Source organism: Dermacentor albipictus, chromosome 1 (genome assembly GCF_038994185.2).
Source record: "Dermacentor albipictus isolate Rhodes 1998 colony chromosome 1, USDA_Dalb.pri_finalv2, whole genome shotgun sequence".
NCBI classification, from domain to species: Eukaryota; Metazoa; Arthropoda; class Arachnida; order Ixodida; family Ixodidae; genus Dermacentor; species Dermacentor albipictus.
The window spans coordinates 392389074-392414631 of record NC_091821.1 but is presented as its reverse complement, the minus strand read 5'-3'; the positions used below and the strand labels follow the sequence as shown (position 1 = coordinate 392414631).

The following is a 25558-nucleotide window of genomic DNA, read 5'->3' as shown; positions in this document are numbered from 1 at the left end:
TGCTAGCAAGGTACTTTGCAATTATTGGTAGTGTGTCCACTTGATTTCTGCAGTCCATGGAAGCTATTTGCTTACATTGACAAACATCTTGAATGGTTTTTACAGCTATATTATAATAACCAATGCTACAAAAATTCTGACATTGAATAACTGGAAGTGAATTGTGCCATTGGGAACTAAAACATAAACAACAGTGTGTGGGGCTGACAGTAGTGTCAGCGCCACCTGCTGGGCATGGCCAGTTCAAGTAATGGGTACATAGGCGTTTCGCTGTGTTTCACTGTGTTTCAATGTTGCCACTGCCATGGCTGTTTGTGTGGTGTGGTATTGTAGAAAGGCACAATGGTTCCACTTGGTTTGCCTGTGTTTCCACACAGGCAAACCAAGTGGAAAATTAAATTGATGGGATGCATGTCTTCGTCTTTTCCTTTTTTTTTCAGTCATCATTGCATCATTACGATCAGGGCCTTAACCACTGAACAATTATCCCAAAGCTGCATGTAAACTTTGTATTATTTTTTCTTCAGACATGTTTCAGTCACTTTTGCAACAAGGACTTGCTGCTAACAATGAAGCATAGATGTTGGACAATGATAAATAAGCATGTCATCTTGAAGTGATTTCATTTCTGTGTCAGCAGCATCTGTTGCAGGACATGTCATTACTAGGTCTTTGTAATAATTTTGCGAATGTGGCTAAATATTGGTATTGAATTTATTAGTTGAATTTGCCCCCATCATGTATTAACTGCCGTAATTTCTCTGTGAATTCCGTTTCACTTACATTGTCTAATTCCCGCCCCTTACAGACATCCAAGAATTCTACGAGATCACTTTGCTGGACGACACGAAGAGCATTCAACAGAAGACAGCCGAGACCCTACAGATTGCTTGCAAGTGGGAAAACAGTCCACCTATCACAGGCACACATTCCAACAGCACAGAGGTAAGGCTACTTGGGCCTGGTACTTTCTTTCCATGGCTGCTTTCGCTATAGCCCATGCACTCATTCACAACACAGAGCCTCGCCTTATGAGGTTTGTACACAGCGACGGTTCCTGACATTGCTTTTGGAGGGGACGAAAGCTAGCAAGAGCAAAACTTTTTTTTCGTAGAAGAAACACGGCAGCATTTTGTTCACAGCTTGCTGCATTTATGTATTTATATAAGAAGCACCATTTATGAGCTCATTGTGAACAACGTAATCCATTGTGGCCCTGATTGTTTGTGTTCCCTAATTACAGTTGAACACACTTATAATGATACCAGTTTTAACGATATATTGGTTATAACAATTGGGAGCTGCTGCACTGTCAGCTTTTGTATGTTTTCTATGGTGAAATAACCTGCTTACTACAATATCCCTATGCTGCATTATCGGTTATAATGATGAAGTCTGGCTGCTGGGTGTCCACGCCGAAAAGTAATGGAATGCAAAATCCTTGAAAAGAAAAAAAGAGAGAGAAATTCGAGCCACTGCACACTACCACCAAATCGCCCACCGCCACAACAGCCACCGCTTGCTCATGCAATAGAATCTGTTTTCCAGTCTTCTCCGCATTGTCAGCCTCTCGTGCCTCTCTTCTGTTGCCCTTCCACTCTTCCGAACATGAATGGGCTGTGCCCATTGCTCTATGCCACACCACCCTCTGAAACACATTCCGATGTCTGGCGCCGACGTCAGCGGGGCGCCGTTCCGGTAAGCACGGAGCCATGGTGGGTAGCTCGTTGTCCTGCGTCCCGGAAGGCGCGTGGGAAGCAACAAAAAATGGCTTTCCCGCGGCAGCTCGCTCACGCGTGGCAGATCAGGTCCGCGCTGGGGAACTCGGGCACAATAGTTCGCCCGCCGAACCCGTTCCGTCACAACGGCGATGGGGCTGGAGGATGGCGGCGGTGTCAGCACAAAGCCCGCTTCATCGAACGCATCCTAGCTGAAGCGACGGAGAGTGGGGGATGCGTGTCTTGTTCCCCGGTCGTAACTTGGTGGCAATCTGGCATTGCAGCTCGCCATTCTTAACAGCGCCTCCATGGCCCGAAAAATCTCGACGGTCTAGCGCTGACAACCGCTAGGCAGGATGAGAACGGCTGGTGGCCAGGGGGGGATTGATGTCTTGGCTCGCAGTGACCACTTGTGCATCGATGTCACCGCCCCAAAACATCCAACAAGGACAGGCAACTGCAAAATGAACCCCACAACACGGCTCTGCGCCGAGATGACGTGCATTGACTCTCACTTTAGACCTGCTAGGCTTTATATAACCCCCCCCCCCCCCCCACACACACACACACACACACAACAACAACAACAACATAAGTGCAGAAACAAAAAAAAAATGCTGCATTTCGCTATGCCAATTTCTGAAGCAAATTCCTGCTGACAAATTCAGCAATCATGGAGGGAATCTTGCTTAATGAGAGGGGATCTTCTTCGCTTAATAAAATTAACACTAGTAACCCTAAAATTTAGGCGGGACCCTCAAACGCAGAATTCAAATTAGCCTGCTCAAACCATCTGTATTGCTATGCAACTTTCCCTTCTTATATCTAACGGAGAAGTTGTACTCTTGGAGAGTGAGGCTCCATCGGAGCAAGCGGCCATTTTTGTGTGACATTTGATTGAGCCACGTCAGAGGACAGTGGTCGGTCTCGAAGATGAACTTCGTTCCGTACAAGTAACACGACAACTTCTGGGCGGCCCAAACTAAACAAGCACATTCCTTCTCTGAAGCGCTGTAGGCTTCCTCCCTTACATTTAGTTTACGGCTGGCATAGAGGATAGGATGCTCCTCGTTATTGTCGCCGACCTGACTAAGTACCACGCCCATACCTCGGTCGCTTGTGTCGCATTGAACTATGAATTCCTTTGTGTAGTCTGGCGCGCGAAGCACAGGACGAGAAACCAATAGCGTTTTCAAACTTTGGAAAGCGTTCTCTTTGTCCTTAACCCAGTGTACGTTACTTGGTGCTCCCTTTCGGAGGGCGTCTGTTAATGGACTTGCCAATTGCGAGTAATTCGGAATGTACCGTTGATAGTACCCCACAAGTCCCAAAAATGAACGAAGGTCCGTTTTCGTGCGCGGCTGAGAAAATTCTTCAATCGTAGCTATTTTCAGCTCAGCCGGACGTCTCATGCCCTGACCAACAACATGGCCCAGATAAGTAACCTGCGAACAACCAAACCTACACTTTTCCGCTTTCATCGTTAAGCCAGCTTCCCTCAACTGTGAGAACACCTGTTTGAGGTGCGATACGTGTTGTTCCCAGCTGTCCGAAAAAATGGCCACATCATCAAGATAAGGCAAGGCGAACTCCTGCAAGTCTTTTAGGACAATATCCATTAATTTAGAGAAGCTAAACGCCGCGTTCTTCAGCCCGAAGCTAAGTGCGAGAGGGCGAAAAGTGCCTACAGGTGAGATGAATGCGGCATAGCGGCTGGCACTTTCTGAACGGGGAACTTGCCAGTACCCCCGCACGAGATCTATAGTTGAAATGTATTTAGCAGCGCTAACTCTTTCAATTCGTTCCTCAATGTTGGGTATTGGGTACAGTTGATCTCTAGTGATGGCATTTAACTTCCTGTAGTCAACACACGGACGAGGGTCCCTGTTAGGGGTTTCTACGAGTATTAGCGGTGACGTGTAGTCACTCTCAGCGGGCTCAATAACTCCAAACTCTAGCATGCGCTGTATCTCTGCCTCCATAATCTCTCTCTGTCTTGGAGACACCCTGTAAGGCTTTGATCTTACTGGTTCGGTTGATGTCAGCTCAATTTCATGCGTTATTAGTTCGGTTCTACCCAGCCGATCGCTGAATCTGTCGAGATATTCCCCTGACACCTCTTTTAGCTCATCTAGCTGCTCGGGTCTTAGAGCGTGCGAGCTTACCGAGTGTTCTACTACTTCTTTTAGGCCGATTTCAGAGTTGGAGGTCGCCCTATACTCCTTAAACTTGGTACTAGTGCCATCCGGCTCTTTGACGGTATAGTTAACGACTCCGCTCTGCTCTACATACGGCTTCATCAAATTACAGTGATATATCCTCACTTCGTTCCTGCGGCCGGACATTCTCAAAGCATGGTTAGTATCTGAAAGTTTCTGCAACACTTTAACGGGCCCGTCCCAGTGAACTTCAAGCTTGTTCTTTCTTGAAGGCTTGAGGATCATTACCTGGTCTCCGGCGTTAAACGTACGAAGCCTCGCATTCTTGTCGTAATAGAATTTGGCGTTCTTTTGAGCTATTGCCATGTTCTTTCCGACTAGTTCTTGGGTTGCGCTTAGCCGTTCCAGTAAATTTAGCACGTATTCAACCACTGTTGGACTCTCCCCTCTTTCCTCCCACATCTCTCTTAACATTCTCATTGGAGAACGGAGTGTCCTCCCATACACTAGTTCTGCTGGTGAGAACCCTGTCGCCTCATGTGGAACCGTTCGCAAAGCAAACAAAGTTGCCGGCAGACAGTTCTCCCAGTCCTCCTTGTGCTCGTAACCGAGCGCACGCAAAACCCGCTTAAGCACCGAATGCCACCTCTCTACACTGTTTGACTGAGGGTGATAGACAGAACTGTGTATTAACTTTACCCCGCACTTCTGCAAGAATGTGGAAGTCAGTGCGCTCATGAATACTGACCCTTGATCTGCCTGAATTTCAGCTGGAAACCCAACTCGTGCAAACACTGTCAAAAGCGCGTCTACTACTTCAGTGGAGCTGAGCTCTTTCAAAGGGATTGCTTCTGGAAACTTGGTAGCCGGACACAGCATGGTAAACATGTACCTGTAGCCCGATTTTGTTTTTGGAAGCGGCCCTACCGTGTCTATTACAAGTCGTCTGAAAGGCTCTGTTATTAAGGGCACTACCTTCAGTGGAGCTTTCCATGTCTCTCCTGGTTTACCAGAACGCTGGCAGGCGTCGCATGATCTTACAAAGTTTTCTACGTCTTTGAAACAGCCAGGCCAGTAGTATTCCATAAGCAATCTTTCCTTTGATTTGTTTATGCCTAGGTGGCCGGACTACCCATTTCCATGACAGAGACTCCAAAGGTCCTCCCTATACTTAGTAGGTACGACTAACTGATCTAAAATCCTACCCTTTCGATCTCTTTAGTGCCTATAGAACAATCCTCCTCTCTCATGTATCGTCACGTTGCGCCTAGCAATGCCTTCTTTAGCTGTGTCATGTAATTTAGCTAAGCTCTCATCATTCTTTTGCTCAGCTGCCAGTGACTCTCTATCCACACGTAAGAGCTGATCAAAGTTCTTTGAGGCCGGTGATAATAACGACCCTGTCTCGCTTGTGAGTGCGTCAGCTTGCTCTTCCTGCAGGCTAGAACTTTGACATGCTAGTGCTACGCTCTCATTGAGCTGGTCAGCTGGCAGGCTCTCCTCAACTGTTCTTTTGTCCCTCGGGCCTAGCTCGGATTCGGGTATTGAAGTTATCCCCTTTTCTGCTTCTGCTGGAGGAGCTTGTGCATTTTCAGTCGAAAGCGCCGCGATCTTATGAGCTTGGCCTCGGGTCAATGCCTGTACTATGCCCTCTCCTAGTTTGAGCCCTTTTTCACGTAGTAACTGATTCGAACGATTCGAAAAGATGTAAGGATACTGCAGTGACAAAAATTTGAAAACTGCAGCCTCAGTCTCTAGCTCCCCGAATGGTCCACTGATTTTGACTTTGGCCATGGGCAGACGCACGCTGTGTTCTTCTACAACCTGTTTTATCCATGCTACTTCTCCGGTGAAGTCATCTACCGTCATGTAAGACGGATGGACAATGTCCATCGTGGCGGCACTGTCTCTTAGCACTCGGCATGGTTTGCCATTAACTTGCAGGTCGTGAAGATATGGACTTAAAAGTTCCATATTCTCGTCTTTTTCCTCCACGTAGCAGAAAACTACGCTAGGCTTCCCGCAGTTTACAGCTATATGTCCCAGTTTGTGGCATTTGTAACAGCGAATTGGTCTAAAAGATTTGAATTTTCTTTTCTGTTCTTTTTGTGCGGTTTCTCCGTTAAATTTCTCCTCGCTCTTTTCTGCGGGCTTTTCCCCCATGTCTACAGGTTCCGATCGTCTTTTCTGCGCACCCCTTTTGAACGGAAATGGTTTCCGCGGTCCATTTCGACCATCCCAGTTTCCTTCCTCGGCGTTCAACTTTCTACGGGTTGCGTACTCTTCGGCTAATTCAGCCGCCGTTTCCACAGTGTTTACATTACCTCTGTCTTGCACCCACAGTTTCACAGCTTGGGGGAAGGTTTTGTAAAACTGCTCTAGACACGTGCATTCAATGATCATGTCGCTGCTGTCGTACGCGTCCGCGCTTTTAAGCCACTCGACTAGGTTGGCCTTTAAGCTATATGCCAACTCCGTATAGCCCTCGCTATCTTTCTTTCTGTGCTCCTAAACCTTTGCCGAAAAGCTTCGGCTGAAAGGCGGTATTTCTTCAGGAGACTAGCCTTAACTTTTGCATAATCATATGTATCCTGTGCACTCAGTCTGGTGATTACCTCCGCTGCCTCACACGGCAACATAGACAGCAACTGCTGTGGCTATGTACTCGGGCCGAAGTTCATCTTCTCGCAAGTCCTTTCAAAATTGCATAGGAACAAGCCTGTGTCGGTCCCGACCTCAAATGGCTTTAATAGCCTGTCCATGCGGTACGATTCTGCCTCACTTGATCGTCCCAGAGCGCCTTCACTCCCTTGAGACAACTCCAAACGTTTGCTTTCAAGTTCAGGTTGCATTTTTCTTAACTCACGATCTTTATCACGTTCCTCTCTCTCTCGTTTTTCTCTGTCTCGTTCTTCTCTTGCTCTTTCCCGTTTCTCTCTCTTTTTCAGAAGTTCAAACCCCATTTCGATTTCTTCTTCACTTGCTTTTTTGGAAATTAGCTGCAATAATTCCGATTTTAGCATTTCTTTGCGTACATCTAGGCCCAGTTCCTCACCAACAATCAACAACTCGTCTCTCAGCAGTGTCCTTAAATCCATGACTGCTGCTTTACTGCCTTGATTCTGCTCTCTAAATCTAGCTAGGAAAACACAACCTAGCTAACAAACAACAATCTAGCTTCCCTACTGTTCTAAACAGAACAACCACAAAATGAAGCCTAGGGAGTCAAAGCAAGAACCAAGCACTCACCGCAGATACAGCACCATGTCGCGAAGTCCATCTCACCGCTGTCAGCCAGTTGTCAGGATTGGGGGCTCAATCCCATCGCTCGTGATCCTTTTTCAAGATTGGAATTCCGGCATGAATTCGAAGGTAGCTGGCCCATGCCGTTGCCAACTTATCCACGCTGAGGACGTTGATGAAGGGAAGAACTGCTTCTCATCGAGAACGAGGAATATGGGTTTATTTACAGTATTTAAGTCAGTCTAACATGACTGCTTGAGAAAAAGAGTGTCAGTCCAACATGACTGCACGAGAGAAGTGTATCAGTCCAACATGACTGCTCAAGAGAAGTGTGCCCAGCATTCGTACCACAGCAGTTTTTAAACACTCGGTCCTCCCGCGATACAAGGTGACGCGAACGTTCGTTTACTCATTGTCAACTTGCTGCCACCCCGCAAAACAGTTTACGCACACATAGGCACACACATTCCTATGTCCGGCGCCGACGTCAGAGGGGCGCCCTTCCGGGAAGATAGGAGCCATGGTGGGTAGCTCATTGTCCTGCGTCCCGGAAGGCGCGTGGGAAGCAACAAAAAAACGGCTTTCCCGCGGCAGCTCGCTCGCGCATAGCAGATCAGGTCCGCGCTGGGGAGCTCGGGCACAATAGTTCGCCCGCCGAACTCGTTCCGTCACAACGGCGATGGGGCTGGAGGATGGCGGCGGTGTCAGCACAAAGCCCGCTTCATTGAAGGCATCCTAGATGAAGCGACGGAGAGTTGGGGATGTGTGTGTTGTTCCCCGGTCGTAACTTGGTGGCAGTCTGGCATTGCAGCTCGCCGTTCTTAACAATGCCCCACTGCGCCGTAGCCTTCGCAGTGCAAGGCATTGAAGAAGGAATGGGAGCACAGCGGAAGCCATGTTTGATTGCCAATAACTAAGTTTTTGCTGAACGCATTGAAGTACTTTTTGTAGCAAAGTATTTCTCAAATAGCCTATTTTCACTTCAAATGCCTTTCTCCACTTCGATAAAGAGTGGTTTAGGGCCCCTTTAAGGTGGTCATAGGGGTGGTCGATGGGTGGGGAGCATAGGACATTGCGAACAATCGCAGCAGTAGTAGGTGGAAGCACTCCAACAATGTGGTCAAAGATAGTCAACTGTGAACTGAGGCAGTGGCGACAGAACAAGGATTCGGTGTTAATGAATCAGTTCCGAGTGCGACGACCAGAACTCCGGGAGCTTGAGAGTGGAGACCTTGGGATCGCTGGGTAGTGGCACTGACAGCAGCACGTGATCAGAAGAATCTGAGGCCATGGCTAACTGGATAGAAAGCGCACTTCAAAGACGGCACTGCTTGAGCTCCTTGCGGGGGTAGACACAGCAAAGTGGCAAAGGCACCTGGAGTGGAGAGTGATGACACGAAGTCCGAAGTTGCCAATTTGTGGGTGAAGAAAAACCATACAGACGATGGTGCCTGGTGTCCACAAATTATATTTTAGCCGAACCCACTCAATCAGGTGGAAGCCTGATTCCTCCGGTTCCACAGCTTGTGCACCTTCAGCATGCTAGGCGTGTCGTCGTCTTTTGTGACGGGACCTTTGTGGCACGTAGTAGGGTGCTACAAGGTCGACAGTGCAAGCATCTAAATGAGCTGTCTATGACAGCTGGCGTTTGGCAACAAAGGCGCCCTACAAAATGCGCGTGGGCGCCTTTTGTGTTGGCATTTTTGTTCCCACCTCCAAGCAGCAGCCTTCAACACCAACCTCCGACTGCCACCCAACGACCACAAAAATGGCCAGAAGAGCCAAAGAAACCTATTTGTTTTAAAAATAGAGCTGTTTTGCTTCATGCATTCTCACCAGTACTTTATGAGCACGTTTATCAACTGGGGGTCTGAGAAGCATACAATGTTCATGTGCTATCATTAATTCGGTCTGTATGTTCAGGTATCTTGCGACAAAAAAATTCGCAGTTGAAGTTTGTGTCCGCAGGTTTTAGTTGGATACATTATCTTGATGCACACACATGTTAGGTTAATCCCCACAATATTTCTGTTGTGGCCGTCATGCCAGCTGCCTTTGTTCAGCTGATGCATGACCCAATGACCGTGACCCAGTGTACAGAGTATAGTGAATGCTATGCTTGCTTCATGCTGCTGCATGCAGAAGTGGGCATTAGGATGTTAAAGTTATTTCAACAATAAACAATTTGTGCAGAAAGTGGCCTACCTTTTCACCAATGCACTGAAGTGCAAGGCTTTCAGTGACTTTGATGAGAAAACTATTAACCCTTTCAGGGTCGATTTTTTTCGCCTTATGCGACCGCCCTGGGTTGATCTTTTTTATTGCAGATTCCAATTCTTTTGAGGGGCCTATATCGAAAAAAATTTGCCGTAATTTTTCTAGGGTGACTGTAAAGTGAGAAAAAAATTCGTGTTGGTATGTATGTACTTTTTATTCATGAATAACAACAATAGAAAAATAAAATGAACTTATAAGAATTAAAAATTTGATGCGTTGTTATACACATAGTTGAAGGCTGAGAAAATGCACACACGAGAGTATTTTGCAAGTCTCAAATGTTCCTGCTCTCACACTAATGTTTACGTCCATAGCATAATCAAACTGCGTAGATGAGCGCACTCAAGAAAACTGTGTGGTTGTGTGCCTGTCAAGAAAACCAAACGTGTGACAAACTTCGGCCAATTCATCTTATTGCCAACCAGAGGCAATTAAAGATTTCGCGAGCCTCCCCCCCCCCCCCCCCAAAAAAAAACAAAACAAAAAGAAAAGGAACAAAAATGCATGCACAGCGGCATCCTTCCTAAGCACACCCCTGTGAGCACTAAATGAGTGAGAAACAGGCGGTTGCCCTTTGAGTAATTAGTAACGAGATAGCCATCAGTTTTGTGAGCGCAAAAAGCCGAAACCGCCCGCAGAACAAAATCCAAACTGCCGCCCGCCTGCGCACGGGCCAATGCGCATTCGGTAGCATATAGATGCGCCGGAGCGAACTAGCTCTAAAACAAACCATGCAACAAAAACCAAGAGAAAAAAATTACCTGTATTTCCCCATTGTGGTAGCACATGCCAGGAAAGAAAAAATTGGGAAATTGGCGCCCATTTTAAACGCACAGATGGCGCCGTAAATATACAGCATTGACTGTTTCGGACTTGTTTGTGGCGCCGTATATTTACGTCATTTACCCTGAAAGGGTTAATATTCCTCTTCTGGGTTTGTGTGGGGTGCTGCTTTTCTTTATGATAATACAGCATGTTGAAACATTGCGGTTGTGTGCGCCAGAGCTTGGTGCTCTCTTGGTACATGTAATCCATAAAGGCTGGGCAATACTTGAATACACTTCTTCAACAGTGCTGATAGCAATAAGTATGTTCGTCGATAACCCTATCAAATGGTTTGGAGATCTTGCTGTCCCCTATATATAAGGGCATCATTGTACATTCAAGATTGTGTTGATATATCCACTTAAGTTTGAGAACGCGCTCAGGTGTACAATCATTTAGGATGGGCCAGTTTTCCTTTATGTGTCTACAACATTCGAGATGCACAAACACCCTGATATCATGGGTGTATCTGCACTATGGTGTAAATGTGGTAATGGATATCGCGCTTAATTATATTTGACAAAATTTCCTGTTGATTTTTGTGGCAGTGACTGTGAATTATCCTGGGATGTAATTATTCTGAACTCTCCCTCACTTTATTGTTTGAGACATCTATCTCAGTGTTCTTTCTTTAGCTGCTTGTATTTTCTGAGTATTAGCCCGATTTCATTGGAGTAGTTTCACTTCTGTATAACATTACTAGATGTATCATTGCTTTGTAGACAGCAGAACTGATAGTTGGGCGAGTTGGTACGATTTCATAGTAAAATATTTAGTGCGCCCAATTGGCAAGGACACAGTAAAGGGGGACGCACGAGTGCTTTTGCTATCTATTTTTATTTTTACTTTATTTATATTTATTTTGACTATTTATTTTATTTTTGCTATTATCTTTTGCCATGAAGCTTTGTAGACACTTGAAGATGTGGGGCAGGGTGGGGGGAGAGGGGAATGAGCATGTGAATATGTAAGCAGCATCTTGACTACCATAAAAGGACGACTTGTGGCTTCATGCTTCTTGTTTCTGGTGTATCTGGATAGGCCTCAATCATTCTGGATGTCTGTTAAAGGGGCCAAACGGGCTGTTTGAACATGCAACTTCTGTTTTTGTGTACAATGAAGCCTGTTGATGTTATTCCGCTCTCTTGGGGCAGTGATAAAATTGAAACTTTCGTCTGCTTCAGAATTCCATATTCTGCACCAGCTGCATCAACACAGAGTGCTATTTGTCGGTTGAAGCCAGAAGGGTGCATGTGAGATGCCGTTTTAAGCTATCATCCAAGTGTAGTTGTCACATTTCTCAGCTTTACCAAAGAATCTAAAGAAAAACAACGTTTTGTTTGTTTTATAGCTTCACCGTGCTTGAAACAAACACAAGAACCAATATTACAGTATTGGAAGAACTCAAAATGATATTCGGGCCTCTTCTTACTCTTTCACTTAAGCTTCACTTTTACTTGATTGCTAGATGCGCTGCCTTTATTTCTTCTGCTGCTTCTGGTGCTTCAGTGAACTTTCCAAACTAACACAGTTCTATGAAGACAAAGTAATCCAAAAGAATATGTGTATGACATAAAGCAGAACAGGTGCTCCATGTCCCTCTGCAAACAAAAGATTATTGCAGGAATCAAGGTGCTTTACTCTTCACTGTTGAAATATAAAGTTCGGGCTTTGCTGTTGCCTTGAAGAGGTTGCGTAGAAAGCTGTCAGTGCTGGTTGGAGTTATGAGCCCAACTCAAAATCCACCCTTTTGCTATCTGTGTGAAATGAACTGTTCTTAATGATTTGTAGCTTATTACATCATTCAATGAAGTAAAAGCATAACCGTATACTTCTTTTTGCATCTAGCTTTTGTTTCCATGTCAATATTTTTCCAAGTTTTCACGTCACTATCACTGCAATTTCTGTGTGCTACCGTATTCACTTGCAAATGATTGCACTCACGTAATGATCGCACCCCTGAATTTTGTCGTCATAATACGATTTTTTTTCTTTCCCGCTTAATGATCGCACCCCGAACTTGCTGCAGCGATATGTCGGGTGCCAGGTCTAGCTAAGGATGATTGCGCTTACCATCTGTCGAATTCTGTCGAATGCTATGCGAACGACCCTTCAAGATGTACCAAGCGGTCTGCACGCTCCAAACATTCTTAAGCGGGTGCCCAATTTTATTCCTTTCTTCACTTTCCACACTTCCATGAAGAAAAAAAAAAGGTACAGCCAATTTTGCCTTGGCTTTATTATTTGTAGGCTTTATAATGGTTGTGGTCAACAACAACAAGAAAAGAGGCGCCTTTCAATTCTTCTCGTCTGCACTCATGGGCACGCAACAAATTGCGAGTGACAACGATAGTAGCCATGTATACACTGATACGCTAGAAGTGTACCCTACTTAATGCTGACGCTTGTAACGCAGCTGAGATATTCGCCCACCTTTAGTGGAAATGTGCCGTATTGGGATACTAGTAGTGAAGAGAAATGCCGCAGTTTCCGCAGGATACCCGCCATGTGTTTCTATGACACTGGCAGCTAAGCACACCCATCTCTGTTTCTGTCCCCTGAAAGTGGACATGGCTGCGTTATTGCCGCATACTTGCCAATATTAACAACATTATTCATTACTGATATGGAAGAAACTGTTTCAGTGCATGTAATATACTTATAAAAAGAAAAAAAATCACGTTCGGCGCGTTCGGCTTGCTCTGCCGGCCATCATTTTTGTTTTGGTGTCCCGCACTGTTACAGCGGCAGCCGTCTGTTTGTTGACCTGTTGTCATCCCGTAGCAAATGCAGGACGAAAAAAAAAAAAAATGTCTTTTCACGGGAAATTTAACCCGCACGATGATCGCACCCCTGACGTTGTGGCAATTTTTTTAACAAAAAAAGTGCTATCATTATGCAAATAGATAGTGTACATTAAGGTCTATTAGGCTCATTAGGGATTATCACTAAGGTCCTGGGATGTGGTGCCAAAGGAAGGACAGTAGGTGCTTTTTGCATAATATATAACAGCAAACACAAGGAGTTAGCTTTAACGTTGTGTGCGTCACACTGCTCGTGTGCTGTATTAAAGCAGTGCTGAGGCTAAATGTTCATTGGCTATTTTCGGGATTTAGTATTCAGCACTAACACACGCAAGGGAAGCCTTATGTAGGCTAACACGGCGGCTCTGCCTGCTTTGGATCTGTTGAATCGTTGACCTGTACCGTTCTGCTCATTTGTTCACCATTAATAATAGTGGCGTGCTGGTGACGAATGAATGCGGTTTTCACGATTCGTGCTCGATTATGGCTCATAGGCATAATGAGAGAGTTGGCTCATGTTTGCTGTAGCAGAGTCAACATGGCCCCAAAGCTTGTATCTTGTTTTTAGTTCATTTGCTTGTTTCAAAGAATGCAGCCACAAACCTCGCGTTTTATGCAGCAAGACAAAGTGAAGTGTGGTTGATGCTTTGGGCACGATGCATGTGTGCTTCACAGACTTAGGGACACACTTGCATATTCAGCGCTGGATTAGCTTGACATTTCGCATGGTTTTGACTTTCCATTGCTCTGTTAGTTATTTTATATCTAGATGGCACTGTATATGTTTCCGTCAGCGTTAATGTTTCGCTCCGTTGCACTATTCTAAAAGACTAGTTGGTGCCACGCAGTGCACTAACTAGATGTCAGTGCTGCGTCGCAGGCTAACTGCTAACCCAAGTGTTTTACATTATATTAAAGCTTTCTAGTATCTCAGAATGCTAGGAACAACTATGCTTTTATTCCAAAGTAAACAATTGCTCTTTTAATTTTGATGCAGGAAGTTGTGAAAGGATTGCATGAGTTGACGTGCAGTGGTGAAACATTGTGGTGGAATAAGCTCTCTCGCATAACTTCACACAAATACGTATGCCTTAACTGTGCACTCTGTTTTACTGCAAAAGTATTTAAAACTCTAAAATGGGTTTGCTATGCCTATCTGTCCACCTGTGCTTATCGTTTTGCCGTCGTCATCATGTGCCACTGGGGTTGTCATGGTGTTGTAAATAAAGGGAACCTAATGCCTTTTGAACATGGTAAGAGAACATTGCCAATCTGTACAAGAGGCTCCTGTGAACATGCGAGCCTTTCCTTTCTCGTCTTCCTTCTGTGGTTGTTGCGCATCTGGTGTTTCACACCAGTTATCACGTGAGCCAAATATTATAGCACTGCATGTATCAGGGAATTTACAGTCTCTTGCGAAAAAAATCAAAAACAGTGAAAGATCGCTTGCTCTTGCCTCCTCACTGTTGTCATGCAGCATCATCGCAAGTAGCTGAACCCACCAAGTGCTGTTGGCTGCTTTCATGCTTGCGAGAACATTCTCAGTAATAGTATAATTGATAATTTTGAGTTAAACAAATGAAAAATATATACTACATCTACGATCTCAAAAAGACTGAAAAGTGCACTGTCGGTGCATTGCCGGTCTACACACGACAGTTACGTGTAGCTGCATCTGCTGCATGTGGCTTCTGAGGTAGCAGCGGCATGCTGCATTAGGTAGTCTACCATGACCATCACGGTGTGCCATGACGAGCCCTCTCGCTGCAGAGATGCTGATCTAGTGGGTGGAGCTTTGCCCCGTTGGCTTCTCCCCTCTGTATCTGTGTAGTTTCCAGTGCACCACTGGAGATCAAAGGAGAGAGAAAGCCACTCATCGGTGCATTAACTATGTCTTGCTTGCATATACTTGAAAGATTGAAAAAAAAAAACGTTGTGGCAGGAGATTCACTGCACCTAATCATCTGCTGTCCTTGACTGCAGTTCCCTTTCCTTGGTACCCTGTCTTTAAATCTAATAGTTGTCATTTAGTCATATAGTTGCCATATAGTCATTGTTAAGTCATAGTGGTCGTCCCAACGAAAATAAGACTGAAAATAAGGTATGGTCTAAAAGAATATTCGATACATCAGAAGAAAAAAAATGTATGTATGTAAGTTTTACAAAAAGGCAACACAATTGGCTTTGATAAACGATAAACAATCGGTCATCACATGTTTACAAAATGCATTCGAAGTTCCTTGGATGAGGAGGTATTTAGACCTTGATATTTATTTAAAGTTTATGGTAGATTATGTTGTAGTGACTGCAGGCTGTATTTATTACAAAACCACGGAACATACCATATATCACTATTTGTCATATTGGCAGAAATGAATTTTGGTGTCAAAGATGCAGTAGACACTATGAAATTTTTGAAGGCAGTATTTGAGAAATAAAAAGAGTTTAGAAGGCGAAAAGTATAGAAATATTCTATTTTGATGATTTTATACTTTAAGAAAGCTGGCCGTGTTGTCTCCGGAAAACCCATGTTGTCAATGTGTCAAATCATCTTCTTCTGCAAAAAAATGATTTTCATAATATTCGTATTTCCTGTAGTCGCCCACACTGAACTACAGTAATTTAAATGGGGAGAAAAAAAGGCATAATAAATTTTAAGTTTTGCTTTGGGTGGGAGAAGACACCGACACCGAGACAAAACACCTGTGATAGCAAGTTTTTTTTTTCAGATATCTTCAATATGTTTATCCCAAGTAAGGTGCGAAGGAAAAGTGATGCCTAATATTTTATGTTCATCAAGAATTTTCAGTTCTTTGCCAGCACACACTAAAATTTGATTATTAGTAGGAGCTTTATTTTCGAGAGAAATAACATTAGTATTCATTGGGTTCATCTTTAGGCATTTGGCAATTGAACATTCAGATAGCTTAGTGAGTAGATCGTCACATTTTCCCGTTAATTTTTGTGAATTTAGATCAGAAATAAGAAGAGTAGTGTCATTGGTGTATACAATAAATTTTACAGTTGTATCAATATTCATAACGTCGTTAATGTAGAGGTTAAAAAACAAAGGACCTAGTATGCTCCCTTGTGGCACACCATTTAGTAAAGGAAGAAAACATGACTTCACATGTTTTATGCATACTGATTGTTTCTGATGAGTAAGTTAAGGCTCAAATAATATTAATGGAGTGCCTCTATTGTGTGATAACTTCCATAGCAAAATTTTATTATTTGTACAATCGAATGCCTTGCTAAAATCAGTGAATAGTGCCAAGGTGCAGAGATTTCTTTCTGTGTTATTTAGTATATGTTCATTGAGTGTGAGCAAAGCAGTTTCCATTGAGCTGCCTTTACGAAAGCCAAACTGAGCACTAGATGGAATGTTTTGTCTGTTGAAAAAATTTGACACTCGAGAAAAAATGATCTTTTCTAATTCTTTGGAAAATATTGGAATGATTGAGATGTGTCGGTAATTTGACACATTGTTTCTGTTGTGTACTTTAAGAAGTACAGTTACCCTACTCATTTTCATTTCTTTCTGGGAACATCCCAGACTATAAAGCTAGATCAAAGATATGCATAAAACTGGAGTGATGTATTCTAAAACATACACTATAAGTTTTATCTGTATATCATCAATGTCAAGAGTTTTATTATATTTAAGATTCATAGAAGTGGTTAATACTTCAGCTTCATTAGTGGGATTTAAAAGTAAACTGTTCGCAGTGGAAAGAAATGCCGACGTACCAGGCGGAGTTTGTTGTGTTTGCCGTGGCATGGTTATACTTGCAAAGTACTTATTGAAATGGTTTGCAAGCACTAAATTTGAGATTTAATTTTTATTTTAAATTGTCCTTGTTGGTGAGGTAGAATGCTTTTTGCTACCAATAACCTTATTGACAATGCTGCACAAGGTATCAGGATGTTTACTCGTATATTCTGCAAACAGACCTTCATGATAAGCTCTCTTAGCACGTCCGAATTCAGTATTTAGTTTGTTTCTGTACTTTTTAAAAAGTGTCAGCGCCTCAGGCGAGCGCGTAGTAAGAAATCTGTGGTACTGTTTACCTTTGTGCTTTATCATTTTAAAAAGTTCCTTAATCTGTCATAAAGGGAAATGTGTGCCGTAAATGTGTAAAAATGTAGAAATAAACTTGAAATATGGTACATTTACATCACTTATTTCCTATAAGAAAGAACACTCATAATTGCAAATGTTACATTGAAAAAAGTCGATATTTCTATCAGTTATATCTGGTATAGCAAACTCATTTGACTCAGAGCACCTCTTTCTCACATAACGTCACAATTATGTGAGTTTGTGCTGAACAACAAGGCCTTGGGAAAAGATAACTCTCTTGTTTGTTCCATGTCCATTATATGTGTACGTGTTCCAGTCAATAACTTCATAAGAAAATTCCACATGTCTGTAAGGAAATTCTGTGCCACTGCAGCTGGCAGGTTGCATATTTTTGCTTGTTACCATGCTCAGTGTTACAAGTGTCGATGCAAAACAGGTAATGAGATATCGCTCCCCCTGAAAAAAAAAACAAAAAAAAAACATAACTTCTGCCTTGTAAAGCTCTTGAATGTGTAGCAGGCACCCAAATACTTCGGTGCACTTTCTTCTTTACATGGTTGGCAGGAGAGGCACTCATGACCTATTATATAAAAAAAAATAACTGTTTGGTAGTCGAGTCATACAATTGTTTATAAGTTAAGCACATGTAGTGAGGCATTCTTGTATCCTCCAAGCAAAATTTGTGGTTTTGGTCATCGCTACTAGATACTTTTCAGTTGTAAAACTCCGCCTGGGAGCGGCGCGAGAACGTGACCCTCTGCCGTCTCCTCTCGCGTGGTGGCGCTGCCGCAATGGTTGGCCCGGTTGGCTACGGAAGCTTCCCAAGGCAGCAGCGCACCGCCGACTCTGCCAGTTTTTTTTTTCTTTTTGCTGCTCTTCATGGCACTGAATGTTCAAAGAATAACCTTTTTACATTGTGCACTCTAAAAATCAGCTCATAGGTGATTGAAGAGGAGAGTGAGTCTTTTCGTTTGCGGCATGTTGTTTTAAGAGAATAGGACCGGTACAACGCCGGATTGATGAATCTAAGCATGCTGCATCAATATTCACAAAACACGCACTTTCTTGGTTGCTACAGCTACCTTGTGACCGCTTTCTAGTTGACAGTTTGTATCCCTGGAGTACAAATGCATCCGCATAACAATGAAGAAATTCAGTACTTCGCACGTGAACGCGAACATATGCTCTGGACAACCAAGAAGAGGGAGGCAGCACCCCTCTAGATCATCTAGAACCTTCCAAAATATCTCTCCGTAAAGGCCTGCCTCATCCAGGGAAGCTGACACACTTTTGTTAGCAGTCTTCATAAAGGCCAGCATCTTCGGCGTCGGGTGCTTTAAGGAACCTTGCTTGAGACTTCTGTACTCAATTAAGTAACTGTCGCAGACAACTTCTGGGATTATAGAGCTTATGTGCGCTATGCATAGATCACATGGTGCGCCCTTTCTGACTTTCTGAATGACATATCCACACAGATAATAACCAACATTGTCCTCTATGTTTCCTCGAACATAAGTGTGCTCATTGCAAGCACATTCTGGTGAGCTGCTTGGCTCCACGCAACTTATCAACGTCGCTTCAATGGCATTGCGAAGACTATGCTTTGACTTGCAGGCTTCTCTGGTCTGTTTGAATGTGTCGTTGACGCCGACGAGCACAGGGCCTGGCACACCTTCCACACTCCCACGTAGCGCCGTTTTAACAGGTGTATACAGGCTTAGAAGGCGGAATATCTGCGCGAAGATGATTATAGTTGGATGAGACTCATCTCCACCGAAGGAACGCACTAGTCCAAAGTGAGGCTGAAAAAACATAAGGGAGTGAATTTCCTAGCAAACAGTGCAATGTGAATGCAGTCACAACAAATGTGAACAGTGCACCTTAATTACCTCCAATGGATCTTGATTTAACTTGGCTGTCGAAACATAGAGCGCACCTTGACGCAGCAGATTATCGACATTGTTTAAAGTCGACATCAGAGTTACTTGCAGCGACTCTGTCGTTTGTTATGATGCAAAAAGCTTCAGGTTCTTTTGAATTGCATTCTGTTCTGTCAAGTTTAGCAGTTCCAAAAAAAAACCTTTGATCACCTGAAATGATTAGTGTAACAAGTTTATAGCCCATAGGAAATGCGCACGAAGTTCAAAGGCGGTGGTCACGTACACTATTTCGTCGTAGAATGCTAGCAAGGTTTTATTACCACAAACAAAAAAGCACGAGTAAAAATATGCAAAGTGATAGGAAGGGCGCTGCACCCTCCCTAGCTATCACTTTGCCTCTTTCTCGTGGTTTTTCTTGTTTCATTGCAGGCACGTTTGTTCGCAAGGCGAGCAGCATTTTCCTGGCACACAAATAAGAAACACGAGCAAAACGTAGCACGCTGCTTCACGCATCGGCGTCTCTGTCCGCCCGCACAAACGTTGCTCGCACCGCCCGCCTTCGGGCCGACAGTGTCGCGCGCGCCGCCCCGCGGGCGCGACAGAAAGGGGTCAGGTGCCGCGGCGGAGTTTTACAACTGAAAATAATCTAGTAACGTTGGTTTTGGTTACGGTGATATATATTACAATGGGACGGAAAATGTAACTGCTTTACCTTTCCATCATGCTAAACAGTGCTGCACAAACCTTTGAGAAAACACTGTGGGTGGAACTGCACTGAATTTGAAGTAGACTTGAATAACATCTTTTGCCATTTGCCAGGTCACAGCGCTGTGTTTTTTTGCATTGGGGCATATGTGGCAACGAGCCGACACGCTCGCATATGTTTGGTCGCACTCTGTTTGTAATACCTGCAATGGCGTAAAGATGACAAGCAAAATGACAAGCGCGGGCCACGTCGTTGCATAGATACGAAAAGCCTGTTTAGGCGTCCGAACAACAGCGGCGTCGAACGCGGGTCAGTGGGGAGAAATGCACCATAAGACATGCTAAGAGGACGGAAGCCTCCAGAGTTTTCTGTTGTGTCCGCGCCGATTCTCGACCCTGTCCTCGCGTGCGGCCAGCACATCCCTAGAATCTGGGCGCGTCTCGTCGCCATGGCAACGAGGAGTCTCTCGGTCGGAGTGTCAGCCCGGGCTGCGGCGGGGCGAGGAGCGCGTTCCGGTCGCCGCAGATGTGTCGTGGCCGGCCAGTCGCCGCCGGCGCTGTTGCCTCTGCTTGTGACGCTTGCCGCTGCTTCTGATACCTGCTGCTGTTTACCAGTGCACGCGGCGTTACCCGCCCACCCCCTTCCTTGCCCCTTTAGGTCGCCGTGTCGACACGTAGCCTGTTGTTCACTCGCTTTCGATGTTGTGCATGTGCGACGTCGGCATATTGTGAGAAACGACGCCTTGCGCGGACAACTGCGACTACACCAAAGCTCCGTCTGCTTTGGTTGCGCACGGGATAGCTAAAGCTACCTGTTCTACGTGCACATCGCGAATAGCGGGCGGCTATGCGGCGCCGTCACAGAATAAAGGAAACCGCTTTGTGGCGTCCTTTGCACTTCCCTCTTACGAAAACGCATGTGTTGCGGGTGGTAACGGCGATGCGAAGTTCTGTTTTAGACAGCTGTCCCCCACAATGACGCCTGTCCAAAGCCAGAGCGCGTTTAGGCGATTATCTTTTGTTTTTCTTCGCTTCCGACCAGGAAACCGAAAAAAGGGGGCCGTGGGTCTTCCTCTCTCGGGCTCCGAAATCCTCCTTCGTTCGGGTGTGCGCCATCTGGTTACTGTTTTCGAGTCCACCCCCCCCCCCCCCTTTTTTTTTTCGTTCTGCTCACTTTGCTCTCATGCTGACTCCGCGCGAAACACGACGATCGGCTGCAGCCCGCATTTGTACGTGTGCCGACTTCGTTAATACAGATGCATTAGTTCTCCATCCGCGGCCTAATCGCCTCCCTTTGCTGCCCCTCTAGTGAAAGTTAGCAGTAGAGCGATTATCGCTGCACTCGGATAAAGCTCAAGAGTAAACGAGAGGCTCGGATGAGAGCTCTTGTCCAGATGTCGCTTGCGTGACCCGCAAACTTGGGTGTCTCGGTATACTGTCTGAGGAACAGGGTTAGATGCGCACGGCTCCTTGAACTCGCTTGCACCGCTGTGCCAAATCGTATGGGCATGTGAAAAAAAAAAAAAGGAAGTGAATTGAATCTCGAGAAATGTGCGAGGTGTGCTGTGTACTTGCATGTGAGTGTAACGCTGCTATATACCACCAATAATAACGACCGTCTCTGTTCGCTCGAAGTGTCAGCTTCGATCACATTAAGGCAGCGGTCAAAGTTGGGAATGCACCTTTATTATTTATTTGGGGAGGTGCTTACAACTTAAACCGTTAAAAGTGAGAGAGGGAGAGAGAGCTTGTTGCGACGACCCCAAATTTAATCTATAATGTCCGGACGTGACTTCGAATGCTTCGCCTGCCATCATCATCATCATCATCATCATCATCATAATCACCATCACCATATGGCCATGAATTGCTGTGATTCGAAGAATTGTGCCAGAGTACCGAGTTTGTAGTGTCTAAAGGATTGTGACTTAAATTATACAAATTGTGTTTTTGGATATCTTTACGCGGTAGTGTTTAGAAGAGCAGAAAGGAAAAGAAAATGAAAAAGAAAGAATCCGCTCCTCAATGGGTCAAGTGGCAGCGGTGGCATGGGCTGCGAGTATACAGAAAGCTACACAGTGTAGCGTCACCGAATCGGAAACACGCGGCTGCCTCGTTTGCCATGGCGACGCGTCTCCAGCGGTCGCGGGAAACGACGCAGTGTGGCGCGGTAATTTACGATATAGGTGTCCGATGTGGGAGCGTCGACCCTCCGCTGTATAGCTGCCGTGCTGGAGCCAGGTCCGACAGACACTTCATCTCTCGTGTCTCGCAGAGGCCGGTAAGCACTCGTTCACGCGCCGTCTCCGTTGGCGCTTTTTGTTGTCAAGATTGGCCGAGAAGTTTGCTCTTCCCCAAGAATAATGTGCTCGCATTACGGCGTCACCGGCAGCCTCGCTTCTTATCGCCGCTGTTCATACTTTCCCTGCGGTGCACCTGTGTTCTCAGGCGTATTCGGCGCTTGTCGGCAGTGCCGTTTTGGCAAAGCGTGGTCTTTCGTTTCTATCCTTGTACGATTGGACAAGCGCCAGCTGAAAGGAAATAATTATGTTTGTTATAATAGTATTTGCCGATCAGGAGATAAAATTCAAGATGGTTATTGTGAAGGAATCGTGTTTTCCCAGTTGAGTTTGTTTTATTTCAGGATTTGGCGCTATTTTTGTGTTTCCGGTTTGGGTGGCATGGGAGGAGGTTCTTCATCTTGGGATGATGGTGATGATGATGATGATGATGATGATGATGGTGGTGGTGGTGGTGGTGGTGGTGGTGGCGGCGGCGCCGGTGGGGGTATCAGAAATAATCTTTGGCACGCTTAAGTCGTCGCGTCATTCGATTGCCCAACGTTGCAGGTGCTTCTGGCAGTGACTATGGCGCTCGCACGAACTGCGAGCTGTTGCCCTTCTTCGTTCGTCAGCGTTTTCGCGATGTGCTGTCATAGCCAACGTGTATACAGTCTCTATAGCATTTTCGTTTCTCTCGAAGCATTCCTCTTGTCTTCGCTATTGCGTTACGTCGTTTACGTTTATAATATTGTTTTCTGATAACAAGCAGCGCGCATTAAACTTGACGGCGTGGCTGTTATAAACCTTTGGCCCGACAGCGTTCGGCTTCTCGTGTTGGAGCGTATCGGCGCGTTTTTTTTTGCGTTTGTTGTTTGTTTGCAGTGCTCATCGGTCATGGTAGCGCAGTCACGAAGAGGAAACCTGCCACCGCTGCTCGTTTCTGGTTAGCGAAAGGCGCCAGCGCCGTTTCTTGCCAAGTTTGTTTCCTTATGGCTCCCCGCCGGCAGCTGTGGTTAAAACGGTTCGGCCACTGCGGGAGGAAAATACGCTGCTGGTCATATATCGCCGCTGGGGTGGTCAGGCGTGTTAAAAAAAAAAAGAAAGCAGGAAAAACGCAGCTGATAAGGCGACGGAAATAACTGGGAAGCCACGCGCTTGGAGCCGGCCCGACGTCCATCGCCGTTCGGGTGGCGGCCAGGGTGATGTACTATGCAGCGCGGGGCTGTCGACCGGATGAAGGGGGCCGGTAGCCGGGGATTGGAAAGTAAATGGAACGGTGCCGCGGCGATACGCACACGCGTTATTCGCGTTTATTTTTCAGACCGAATGGCGAGGCTGAGTTGGAGCCTACTTGCTGTTAGTGTGGCGCTCGTCTTCAACATCTGAGCGAATCTGGGAGTGTAGGGTATCATTTGGAGCCTGCCCTTTCTCTCTCTATCTGTAGGATTTTTGGTGCCTTTGTGAAACACAACCGGTCGACGATAAACAGTAACATCCTCGATCTGGAGCGCAAGGGGTGAAGCGCAGCACGTTGTATTATTTTCTTACTTGTTTATTTATCACCATATCGCTCCTTCTTACTGCGCCTAGTTTTGAGTCGTGGTAGTCATTTGTGGATACACCCAGAGGTCATTTAACAATAATGCACGTGTTAGAGCTGCTTGTGCGTCTTATTTGACTAGCTGCACAATCCAGCTCTGAAAGTTTTTCGAATACAAAGTAATCTAATAAAGGCTTTAAAATCACGGGTGGCTACGCGAAGGCGCTTACTGCAGGCACTGGTTTGCTCTTGCAAGGAAAACGTTGAGTTGGAGCGGGTGAGAAAAGCAACTTCGTTACGTATTTCATTCCCGAATGCCGCCTAGTTCGCGTTTTCCCGATTTGTTCTGTAAAGCGTGCTTCTCCTTAGGCTGTTGTGTGTTGCGGCAAAGAACGTACCGGGTAACTGATGCTGTCGATAGAAAGTAGTGAGCTTGTTTTAAGCGCGTACTTGCGGGCGTCCGCTTCGGATGCAAACGCCGATCCGGAAATGGCCAACTGAAAGTACGCAGGTAAGGTAGTTGTGCGCCAAACTGAAGTTTGGACACGAGTGTCTGCTTATGGTGGGAATCCGCCTTACTGAATCGGACCCGATGGCAACGAGAGAGCAAGAAATATCAGTTTTATTTTACCGCCTAGCTACTGCCTTTCCGAACGAGATGGCGCAGTGCAAAACGGTAATATGGTTTACCTCATTTTCAGTGGAAATTGATTAGTTCCCTGGTGGAAGAAAAAAAAGAAGATGCGAGACCGAAGAAAAACCAAACCAAAGGAAGCGATGAGTGAGAGAGTAAACAGAAGGCAAGTGCGTCTCATGGATGACGAACGAAGCGCATGAGAGACCAAACATAATGCTAGCTACGAACAGCGGAAAAAAGAATGTTTTTTTTTTCTTCTTAAAGGTGAGAGTTGGATCGCAGCTGCGTTCTTGACTGCGGTTGCTGTCATCCTAGCTGTCCATTCGCATAGCACTAAAGGACCGCTAAGCACAAGCGTTAAGTGCAGTATAACTGGATTAAGGAACGATAAGTGCTTGTGATTTTGCAACAAGAAGAGAAAGTGCAGCTTCGGTTTTCGCACACAGATTTGAGCGCGTATGATAAAAATAAAAAAAAAAATAGAAAGAAAAAGGAAACCAGTAACCTCTGAATATGCTCGTTTCACAATAAGAAAGAAAAAGTAGAAAAATAGTTGGATGAAGCGCTGGAAGTTCGTTAGCATTGTGCGCCTGTTCGCGTAGGTCACGTCGAAACAGCTTACGCCTGCGAGCGTTAATTGAGGCCGCTGTCGATGTGGGGCGAAGCGATTCCATTAACCGCCTGCCAAGCCACGTGTGCCTCCCTTTCTATTAGGACTCTTGGACTTCCTCACTTCGTCTCTCCCCTCATGCCTACCCCCTCCTCGAGTGAATGAAGCTGCGTTGTACGCAGCTTCATTCACTTGATGTTTCGTCATTTTAGGTGTAACGTCGAGCACTCTGTAAAAAAGTGTAACTGAAATATATCGCGCTCGTTGTATGCGGAGCAACCTTTATTTCTTTATTTTGTATAACGTTTGTCATCCCAGCAGTGAAGCCACTCTTGTTTAATATTGTCACTGGTCTCAGCTACGCGCATCTCCGCCGAAAACTGGGTGAAGTAGGGTGCCATCTCGGACTTGTGACTGAGCCACTTGAACTTTATACGACGCAGCTAGGAGTTACTGCTTTCTTCCGCCATGGCGCGTGTATTTTTTTGCCCGCCAATATGCGTTCTCTTGTGTGGACTAACCAAGGCTGGCGCTTTGCTCCTTTAGTTCGCTGAACATCGTGACACAGCGCAAAACCGCATTCTGTGTAGCTATGGTGGTCATGTCAGCGCTTCTCAATGCACCCTCCGTCGCCAGTGACGGTTGCGGAACTCGAGGGCTACGACATACATCGTGCGTTGGCGTGAACTTCTTGAACGATTAAGGCATTGCCGACCAAACACCATTGCTGCGGCTTCGGCGTCGACCGCACCGACGCGGCAGTGGGTTAAGCAGTGCAATCAAATCGCTGCATT

At 45.4% G+C, this 25558-nt stretch overlaps 1 protein-coding gene across 6 annotated transcripts in view; it reads left to right on the top strand.

Annotated features, from left to right (window-relative positions):
• The window catches only part of dlg1 (discs large 1), a 764145-nt gene that overhangs the window by 25493 nt on the left and 713094 nt on the right, over window positions 1-25558 (top strand). For all 6 annotated transcript variants that reach the window (XM_065447249.1, XM_065447255.1, XM_065447241.1 and 3 more), the window contains exon 3: window positions 809-945. In XM_065447249.1, the coding sequence (XP_065303321.1) occupies window positions 809-945 (137 nt within the window). The remainder of the gene's footprint in view (window positions 1-808; window positions 946-25558) is intronic.